Genomic DNA, 10,335 nt, shown 5'->3' with positions numbered 1-10,335 from the left:
GTGCCATGAGCTTGTTTTATTGGAGTGACCTCGGCTCCCCTCCCTCTGCCACTACTCCAACACTGCAGCAACCCCATCTCTTACGAGACTAGCAGGTGGAGCAGGAGCCTCCACACAGCCTCTGGCTCTTAGGTCCCAGTCATGTTGGCACCCCCTCAAAGGGGCAGGACCAGCCCTTCCTTTCAGTGTCCACACCAGGGGCCTTCTGTGTGCTGATGGGTGATGTGACTGTGGTCAGCAGGCTTGGGAAGTGCTACTGCTGTAGCTTGAGCTGGGCTGGGGCCTTGGTAGGACCCTGATCTCAGAAGTCCCCAAAGTTCACTGTGTAGGTCTCAACTGTTGTGAAGGGGAATGCCTGGCCAGTGGCTATCTCTTCTTCCTCTTCCTCCTCCTCTTCCTCAAACTCAGGCTCCAGCTGGGTCTCAAACTCAGGCTCCAGCTGGGTCTCAAACTCGGGCTCCACCTCGGTCCCAAACTCGGGCTCCACCTCGGTCCCAAACTCTGTCACCACCTCTGTGTAGGTCTCAGTCTCCGACTCCTCCCAGCCAGCGGTGGTTGGGGGTACGAGGCCCCAGGGCTCTATGGTAGTGCTCAGGGTGGTGGCAGGGGCAGGGGGCAGCGTGGAAGGCACAGTGTGGGGGCCTAGGGTGGTGGTGGTGTTGAGGCGCCGCAGCCGCATCTGTGCCCGAAGCCGCAGACGGTGCTGTAGGCGCCGCTGCTGCAGGCGTCGCTGCTGGGGGGTCATAGGGCGCGATGGGTCTATGTGTGGGATAGGCCGGTTCCCGTTCATGGCCATGATCTCCCGGATGCGCTTCCAGTTGGAGCGAGCCAGGATGAAGTTGCACTGAGTGGCCCCGATGTCATAGTCAACATTGCAGGTCTTGGCACTCGGGGTGTAGCCCTCCGCGTGGGCTGTCACGCGGTACTCACCCGGGTTCAAGATTCGCCAGTAATCACCACCACTGGCTGTGGAGGGAGGACGATCCGGCTGCCCCAGAGCGCCCCTCGCAGGCCCCCACCCTCCCACTCAGTCCTGCCCCTAGGCCCCGCCCTCCCCGAGTCCTGCCCCTAGGCTCCGCCTCCCTGGTTCCGCCCCCAGGCTCCCCAGACTCAGCCTGCTCGCTGAGTTCCCCAAGCCCCCCTCCTCTCTGGCAGTGTCCTCCCTCAGGAAGGTGGGGTAAAGATGTGCACACTAGGTACCTGTCTTCACGCCGTGATTAATGCCACTCACAGAGATGGTGGCGTTGGCAATGGGGATGCCTTGCTCGTCCGTCACCACCCCCTTAATGCCGCGGTGCACCTGGGGAAGCAGGTGAGGGCTGTTGGTCCTGAGGAAGGTCCAATGTGGTCCGCTGCTCTCTCCCGCCCGTCCAGGAATCTCTGCAGCCTCCTCTCCCCAGACATTGCCCTGGCCACCCCACCTGCTCCATGAAGGTGAGCAGCGCCTCCTTGTTGTTCTCCCACTCGCGCGGCAGCTCACTCTCATGAGGGAACTTGTCACAGCCCAGGTAGAAGGAGAGCTCCAGGCAGTTGGTATGCAGATAACTGAAGTCATTGATAGCTGGCCGGGGACAGACACAGACCCAAAGTCAGCCCCTCTCCGGACCAGGCCCCGCCCACAGCCCCTTCCAGGCTGACTCACTCCCGGACCGGGGGTTCCACTTGGCCCCGTTGACGATGCCCATGCCGCCGGTGTAGTCCTGGGCTTGGCAGCCTCCGCGATAGGGCTCGGTCAAGGTGAGGTGGGCGGAGGCGAAGGAGATGGCGAGCCAGCGGAAGATGGCGTGGTCTGGGGTCTCCTGAGCCTCAGAGACCTCATCCTCATCCTCCCCGCGGGCGGCTGCCATGGCTGCGGCCAGCAGCTGCTCCTGAGTAGGCGTGCGGGCCATGTCGTAGGGGTAGGATACTAGCCGCTCACCACCGTTCAGATTTGCTCCCAGCACGAAGGGGTTCTTTTCCATCCAGGCAATGATGGCCCGGACCTCCGTGGATACCTGGAGTGGCCAGCACGTGAGGCCAGGGCTGCAGCCTCCAGCCACCATCCCCAACCTAGCCCATCACCCTCCATGAAGCTTCACACCAGTACTCGCATGCTTCCCTGTCCCCCAACCCCCAGAGCCTCAGCGTCTGGAGCTCAGGCACCGTCAGCCCCACCCCCAAGCCCAGAACACCAGGACCCCAGGGTCCAGCTGCTCCCTCCTGCCGTCTCAGCCAGGCTGCAGCCTCACCGTGGCATCTGGCGAAAGGTAGCGTTCAGGGATGGGCAAGTTATTGTTGGGGACCCGGTAGGGGACCCATTTCCTCTCCTCAGCTCCCCAGAGCACAGAGTTGAGATCCGGGAAATCTTCAAAGATGTCAAAGCCCTCCTCGGTCCACAATCCCAGCGCCCAGTTCCCAAACTCTGAGCCCTGTTGAGAGCCAGCAGGGTAGGCATGGGCCACCCACACCCCCACAAGCCCGGGCTGCCTGGCCCCTGGCCAGCCTCACCCTCAACCCACCATCTGCGCTGCCACCTCGTAGCCATCAGGGTTCAGTGAGGGCACCAGGTGGATGCGTGTGTCCTGCACCAGGCTGCGCACACGCGGGTTCCCATCGCGGTACTCGCGGCACAGGTACTGCATGAGCAGCAGCAGCAGCTCTCGGCCCAGCACCTCGTTGCCATGGATCCCAGCAGTGTAGCGGAACTCAGGCTCCCCTGCAAGGGCGGGAGCCTCAGTGAGCACTCAGTCTCCCAAGGCCCAGGGGAGCTGAGGAAGGACCCAGACCCACCTCACACCTGAGGGTCTGGGGGACAGCTGGGGCTCCTAGGGCCCTGTAAGACAAGCCAGAATCCCCAGAGGGGCTCCAGAACAGGCAGGAGGCGGTGAACTCTGCTCACCAGCAGCGCAGGCCAGCTGCTGGCCCCCACAGACCCTCACCCAGTTCATGCTCCCCAGGGTTGTCTGAGATCTCCATGGCATAGATCTTGAGGCCTCGCGAGCTTTTGCCCAGGCTGTAAGTGCGGGTGATGGTGGGGCACTCCTCATTCACCACCTTCATGAGCTGGGGCAGAGGGGAGGACATGGAATCAATCACACAATCCGTCCCCCCGCTGACCATGCCCCTTCCATCCACTTCCAGGGCCTACTCTATGGCAAGCGACAGGCATGACCCCTTCAGGCAGCCCCCAGGTACTGGCCTCCTTCCTAAGGTGAGGGACAGCCAGCGTCCCTGGAACCAGTAGGGACTGGGCCCTGTGACACCAGGCACACACTCCCGTCAGACAGATAGGTCCCACTCCCAGCCCCAGGATAGATGTTCCCAACCTGGCGCATGTCCTTGTAGCTGTGGTGCCGGAAATCCAGGTCATCGGTGGCCACCACCTCGTTCTGTGCGTAGTAGCTGTAGACAGCTGCAAGGGAGGGGGGGTTGTCTTTAGCCGGGTGCCAGGTGGCCCACCCTAGCACCCCACCTCCCCTCCAAGCCCCTGCCAGCCCCTGCCATTCCACCTCACAGGCCCATAAAGGGCACCCCCAGCACCTGCCAGGCGGCATGCCATGGCTGCCATTACAGCCAGGTGAAGTGGTAATGGCGGATGAAACGAGCCACCACCGGCTCTGGGAGCTCACTCAGCACAGGTGTGTCCTTGTCCACGTTCCCATGAAAGGTCTGGGGAGGGGCAGGCCTCAGAGCAGTACTGCCAACCCCTCTGAGAGCCCGCCCCCCGCCCAGACAATGGGAGCAGAGGCAGGAGCCTGGGCATGGGGCCCACCATTTCCTCATAGCCGTTGGTGTACATCACCCACGTCTGGCTGTCATTGCTGAAGCCCACGAAGAAGGTGGTCACAAAATCGTCACTGTGGAGTGGACAGTGGTCACAGCAAGGATCTTCCCCCTTCCAGGCCCTCAGGTGGCCTGAGCCTCCCTCTTCTGAGCCCCAGGAATTTAAGAGCTAGCAGGGCAGTGGCACACAGCCCAGGTGTTGAGCCTGGGTCCTATGCCTGTCACATAGCCATGGGCAGGTGGTCTGTCCCTAAACTCATGTGCTCATCAGGACACAGGAGCTGACTGACCATGGCTGAGGAGTGGGGATGGGCAGGGTCAGCCCCTCACTGATCTTTTTGGCCTTCTTTGGCTGGGCCAAAGAAGGGCCCACTGGAATCTCCTTAATAGGACACAGAGCCATGCCTATGGAGCCACTCCCCCCTGCCAACTACCCATGAGCCTGGCCACGCACTGGATGCTGGAGTCTCGGCCCTGGGTGATGACGCCTGTGAACCGGGTAGTCCTCCTGGTGTCCACCTCTATCCACTGGGTCCTGGCATCGTCCTCGGCACACCATGCGCCATCATAGTAGTCGTCCTCAGTGGCACCGGCCTGTCCAGGGGCCAGGGGAGGCTGAGCATGGGCGGAGGAGTCATCATCCCAGTTGGGAGATGGGCCCAACCCAATGCCCACCTGCATGTTGAGCCGGCCGCGCTGTGCCCCCAGGCCGTGGCGCAGCATGGAGGAGGCTCGGATCTGGTTGTCCTCGATACGGTGTGACTCCATCCCAATGGGGGGACACTCTGAGGACGTGTACCCCAGACTGGTGGCTCACTAGCTCCATCCTTCCCACCACCAAACCCAGAACCAAGGAGCCCAGAGCCCACTCCTGGCACATCGGGGACACCAGTCAGAGGGCAGCTCTGGTTGGCTGGTGGCTCCCTGGTGCCCTGCACCAGCCCACCTGGAATTGACTCAAAGCCAGGCCAGGAGCTGCTTCCAATCCCAGCCTGTGCTTCCCCTCCCTGGGCCTCAGCTGCCCCATCTGGAGAATGGGCTGACCATGCCCAGCTCTCAGGGGACACACGTGAAATCACAGAACTCCCCCAGGGTGCAGCTACAGATGGGGACTGTCTGCACAATGGCCCTGCAGGGACACCTGTGAAGGTAGCTGAGGTCCTCACTCCCCACCAAGGCCTCAGGTCCTCCCCCTACCACGCCCAGCCGCTAGGGGCCCTGGGGAGCTGCCACCCTCCTGAAGTAGGCCAGCCTGGGGTCCAGGGCTAGGGCAGCCAAGCGAGGCTGTCCTGGGATCCCGGGGCCCCTCCCTTCTGGGTCCCAAGAATCTAAGAGTAGGAAAGGGTTTCAGGGGCCTGGGTCCTGTTTGTGGCCTTGAGCCAGTCACTTGTCCCAGCACCGCCATCCTGTGGCCCCCACTCTCACCCCCCTGGGCCCCCCACTTACTGACTTTCTCTGTAGGCATCCACTCCTCCTCCACATCCTCGCCCTTTCGGGGCTCTAGGGACAATGAAGGGAGGACATGGCACCAAGGGCCTGGGAGGCAATCAGGAGTCCAGATGTTGCCCCACAGGGACCCAGGCCCCGAGCCCCAGCCACACACCTTTGTGGTCCTTGCCCTTCTCCACTGCCCACTTATCGGTCTCCTCCTTGGGGCTGCCATCCTCCTTTTTGGGTTTCTCTGGAAGGTACAAGGTAGGAGGGCCCAGTCAGGGCTTTGGGGGCCACGTGGGATGGGTCAGGCAGGCCCCAGGTGGCCTTCAGGGCAGGCCTGGTGCAGGAAGTCCTTGGTCCCACTCACTCAGCTCCTCCTTCTCTTCGTCTGTCTGGCGCTCAGCATCGGGCTTCTGGGGCGGAGGAGGCCCAAAGTAATAGTCCACTGCGGGGAGGGAGAGCCAGCTGAGGCCGCCCTGACCCTGCTGCAGGGCCGCAGCTCCTGGGTCCACAGGAGCTCAGCAGGGCAGGACCACGCCAGAGGGGAGGAAGACGGGAGATGGGGAACAGCTGAGTGGGGAGAGAGGGTCCTGCAGGAGTCAGGAGCAGCCCGAGCTCGGGGGCAGCTGAGCAAGACCCTGCTGAAGTCACCAGCCAGGCCTCCCAGGAGCATCTGGCCCGGGGAAAGGAGGACTCTAGGCCCAGGACATGGGAACGGCCTGGAGGGACAACTGGCACCTGTGCCTGGGATTGCAGGCTGGGGGGTGAGATGGGGGGACATTGGAGGCACTGATGGGGATCTGGGGGCAGGGAAGTGGCAATGCGCAGGCTACCGCCCAGGAGAAAGGGGAACCTGAGGGCTCCAGAGATGCAGGGGCATGAACAAGGGGAAGGTAAAAGCCCTTGGGCTCCCTGAAGAGAGCGGGGCGGTGGCCACGAGCCAGCGGGAAGCCAGAGCACCGGACTGGGAGGGCTGGAGCCCACATGGGTGAGAGGGCAGAGTGTGTGCCTAGGGACACTCCAGTGGGGGCCACAGCCAAGCAGGAACCAGGGAAATGGCCAAGGAAAGACCAGCCTGAGGGCAGAGGAGACTGGGCAGCGGCTGGGGTGGGCACCCGGGGACAGCAAGGGCAGCGAGGTAACCACAGGCACAGGTGGGGTTGCAAGGTGCATGAGTCGCCCCAGCTGGCTCCTGACCACACCCCCGGCCCCCACCTGCCTATGTCCCTCAGACTCTGGGGTGCTGGGTACTCACTGTCATCATAATTGGGGATCACGTAGCCATCACCATAGTCAGGGGGCGGCAGGGGCAGAAGAGGCTTCACAGGCGGCTCTGGAGAGGCAGGTAGGTTAGGAGAGGGCCAGAGCACCAGTGGCCACAGCACCCCCTCTCCTGCCCCCCATCCTACCAATCCTCTCCTCCGGGGCCGGGGCCGGGGCTTTCTCCTCAGGGGGCTCTGGCCAGACCCGCTCCGGCCTCCTCCTTCTGCTTGGGGGTGGCCTGGGCTGCTTCTGGCGCCGAATGTACTCAACTGAGGGGGAGGCCGGCTCTGAGTGGGTCCCAAGGCTGGGATGGGCCCATCGGCGCATCCCCCAGGCCAGGGGTCCGACCCAGGCGGGGCTGGCAGGGCCCTACTCACAGTCCTCATAGTCCTCCCTCTCGATCTGGTCATTGTAGTCCAGTGTGGGTAGCTCGGTCTCCTCCTCCGGCTCTGAGAGGAAAGTGCTGGTAGCTGCCTGACAACCCCACCCAGGCCCACTCTGGGGAAGCCCTCAGTCCGACCAGCCAGGGCAGCTGGCCCTGAGGCCAGGCAGATGATGGCCACTCACCAGGCTGGTGCTCCCGTGCCTCCACACGGGTCTCCTCTCCTGGATTCTGCCAGTTATTTGGGAGGGGCCCCCCTGCAACACAGGAGTTCCAGAAGCAGGTGGGCGGGAGGCCTGCTCTGACCACCTTGGGAACCTCAGGCCACCAGCCACCCACAGAGCCCACACAGAGCCTGTGGACACCCTACTGAGGCCAAGCTCACTCCAAGGAGGACTGAGCTCCTCTGGCCTTCAGCATCCTGCTGGCATCTCATGGGGCCAGAGAGCTGGGCCCACCTTCTGGGGAACCTACGGTGCTGCTGGAGGCCCTACCACAAAGCCGCCCCCAGCAGGAGAAGGCAGGGGGGAACTCCATGGGCTCAGAGCCCAGGGACATCTGGACAGGGACCTGGGGGACAGAGGTCCCACCCACAAGGCTGCCAAGCCCTCTCCCTACCCAAAAGAGGCTACAGCACTGAGGGAGCCCACCAATCAAATTGTGAAATTTACAGCAAAAGTGAGGTCCCATCAGTGGGGAGCTGAAGGTCTATAGGAAACAGGGCCCCAGAAACCTGCCTCCCACTCCCTCCCTCCACCAGAGCAGACAGTCAGAGTCCCATCACCCCAGAGGAGCCGGGCACAAACCTCCCTCCTGGGGGAGCTCCTCAGGGCCAGGGCTGGGGGGTGGGGGCAGTGGCCACTCCAAGGTTTCTGAGGGAGCCAGAGTGGGGGGCCTCTTCCCTGATGGGGGCTTCTTGGTGGCCTTAGGTGGCTTTTCCTTGGGCTTCTTGGTGGCCTTGGGTGGCTTCTCCTTTGGCTTCTTGGTGGCCTTGGGTGGCTTCTCCTTCCCCTTCTTGGGCGGCTTGGGGGACCCCTCCAGGGACTCCTTGGGCACCTTGGGGCCTTTGTCTTTCTTGCCTTTCTTCCCTTTGTCTTTGGTCTTTTCCGGAGGCACTGTCCAAGATGCAGACTCGTGTCAAATGAACAGAGCCAGCTCTGTGCCCCCATGAGGTCCCTCTCTAGATGCCCAGAACCTGGGCACAGGAACTTTTGTCAGTTCCCGGTGCGGATCAACAAACTGAGAGGTTAAGTCACTTGCCCAAGTGGCAAACTGGGATCCGGACCCGGGTTTTCTGTCTGCAAGTCTGGGTCTGTGACCACCAATCTCAACCTCTCTAAAGACTGAGCATAGGGTGCCCAGTTCCCAGAGGGAGGCCCTCATCCCCCCACCTGCCAAAACCTCAACAGGGGCTCCTTACTATCCACTCCACTATTCTGTGCTGGGCACAGAAGGGGCAGAGAGATGACTGAGCCATTCAGGCCTGGAGGAGCATTTGGTCATCCCTGCCAACTGCCATACAAAGGAAGGGACATGGACCCAGGACCTTCCCTGGGTCTCCTACGGGGCAAGAAAAGCTTCAGAGAAAAGCACCTACTGTGCTGCTGGAGGCCCTACCACAAAGCTGCCCCCAGCAGGAGAAGGCAGGGGGGAACTCCATGGGCTCAGAGCCCAGGGACATCTGGGCAGGGACCTGGACTTGGCTGAGTATTGAAGCCCAAAGAAGAGGAAGTGGTCCCCTTTCGAGAAGTAAGGGATTTGGAATTGGTTAGAAGGATAGGGAGTCCTGGGTGGTTCGGGGATCACACACAGGACAGAAAGGACAGGTAGGGAGCTTGTGGCTGCTCACTCATTTCAGAGTCTGGGAGAGGGAGCGGGGACTGGTTGTGAGGATTCCCATGGGGAATCAGGACCCTAAGCAGGAGCTGGAAGTGCTATTGAGAACCTGATGAGAGGTGGGGAGCATGAGGGAAGTTTGGCAGAAACAGGAAAGCTATCCAATGCAGACAGCCAGGGGACACAGGGCTGCTAGAGTGGTTCCCCAGAGCCAGGAGAGCAAGCCTGGAAGGAGAGCCAGAGGCAGGAGGGGCACAGGGAGCCCAGGGTGTGGGAAGCAGCCAGGAAAGATCTAGAGCTGGGGTGGCAGAGGAGAGGCTGCTGACATCAGGAAAGTTGGATGGTGCCTTGGAATCTCCTGGGAGACAAGGATCACAAGACCCTCTGCCACCTTCCAGAGGGCCACGATGAAAACAGCTAAGATTTACTGACAACCGATTATGCAAGAGGCCATGGGTTAAATGCTTCAGTGATGCATCACCTCATCTAATTCCAGTACTAATGCAGGACCACCCACTGCTCACCGCCACCTGAAGCCCTGTGGGAAAAGGGGTCTTCAACAACCTTCTCACCTATGTGAGTCCTCCTGGAGTAGGAGGGCAAAGGTAGGAGGAAGGGACGACCTGAAGCTGTGCCACCAACAGGCAGAGTGGACCCATTAGTATGGCAGGGGGTGACACAGCACAGTCCCCTGTGGCTCAAGCCTAGACCCTGTCGCATACTGAAGGAATGGGGATGAGCGACCTGTACAACCACAGCACTAACCCTAGAGCCACCGGCCCCCAAAAGTGGCTCTGCCGCCCGGGTGCTGGATGTGCCTACAGGCCAGCGCTAACCTCGGCCTGGCACAGGGTCCCTCCAGGCATCTGGGCTCGCGTGCGCATTAGTAAGCCAGCCATTCCTCCCTGGGACGACTGGGGAGTGGCCAGACCCTGCCGAATCCCCCTGTTCCCACCTGAGATGCCAACCCCCACGCCCCCGCCCTGCCCCGGGCTCTTACCTTCTGCGGCCGCCCCCGGCCGCGCCCCTGGCTTGCCCCCCGCCTGGGCTTTTCGGACCCGCGGGGTGGGCTCGGGAGGCGGCGGGGCCTCCATGTCGTCTTCCCGGGGCTCAGGTCCTAGCTCTGACAGGAAGCCCTCGAGGAACTCCTCGATCTCGTCGTCGGTCAGCACCGTCTGCGGGCGCCCTCCGGGGCACAGGGCCAGCAACGCCAAGAGGCAGCTGAGCAGGGGCGCCCCGCGCACGGCCGCCATGGTCGCGGCACGCGCGGGGGGCTCCGGGGAGGGCACGAGGGGTCAAGGGCTCTGGGGGCTCTGGGAAAGGGCGGAGAGGGGATCGAGACGGGTGAGGGAATCCAGGAAGGGGCGGGAGACAGGATGGGGTGAGCGAGGGAATCCGGGAAAGGGCGGGAGAGTGGATTAGGGTGGGCGAGGGGACCCGGGAAGGGGTGCTGGGGAGCTCCGAGGCCGGAGGGGCTCAGGGGTGGTCGGGGCGCTCCGAGGCCCTGGCGGCGATAGGCGCTCCGGCCCCGCGTGGCGCACTCGCGAGCGGAGAGCGGTCTCCAAAGCGCTGGCGGGGGCCGGGGCGGGGGCGCCAGGGCTTCCGGAGCCGGCTCCCCACCCCGGGGAGGAAAAGGAGGAAAAGAAGGAGGAGCCGAG

The 10,335-nt window shown here is 62.7% G+C and overlaps 1 protein-coding gene across 1 annotated transcript; it reads right to left on the bottom strand.

Annotated features, from left to right (window-relative positions):
* On the bottom strand, nucleotides 1–9,969 carry AEBP1 (AE binding protein 1). Its single transcript, XM_017894920.1, has 21 exons — nucleotides 9,678–9,969; nucleotides 7,648–7,956; nucleotides 7,027–7,098; nucleotides 6,837–6,908; nucleotides 6,606–6,728; nucleotides 6,452–6,529; nucleotides 5,564–5,641; nucleotides 5,366–5,443; nucleotides 5,209–5,262; nucleotides 4,438–4,547; nucleotides 4,217–4,356; nucleotides 3,752–3,836; nucleotides 3,551–3,648; nucleotides 3,306–3,456; nucleotides 2,919–3,042; nucleotides 2,499–2,695; nucleotides 2,229–2,408; nucleotides 1,643–1,994; nucleotides 1,422–1,561; nucleotides 1,201–1,300; nucleotides 1–966 (listed from the first exon to the last, which is right to left on the bottom strand). The coding sequence occupies exons 1-21, from the start codon at nucleotides 9,928–9,930 to the stop codon at nucleotides 302–304; spliced, it is 3,459 nt and encodes a 1,152-aa protein (XP_017750409.1). The 5' UTR covers nucleotides 9,931–9,969; the 3' UTR covers nucleotides 1–301.
* Nucleotides 9,970–10,335: the final 366 nt, after the last annotated feature.

The sequence above is a fragment of the Rhinopithecus bieti genome, unplaced genomic scaffold, assembly GCF_001698545.2.
Source record: "Rhinopithecus bieti isolate Rb0 unplaced genomic scaffold, ASM169854v2 scaffold_26424, whole genome shotgun sequence".
Classification (NCBI taxonomy): domain Eukaryota; kingdom Metazoa; phylum Chordata; class Mammalia; order Primates; family Cercopithecidae; genus Rhinopithecus; species Rhinopithecus bieti.
This window is presented reverse-complemented; position numbering and strand designations above follow the sequence as displayed.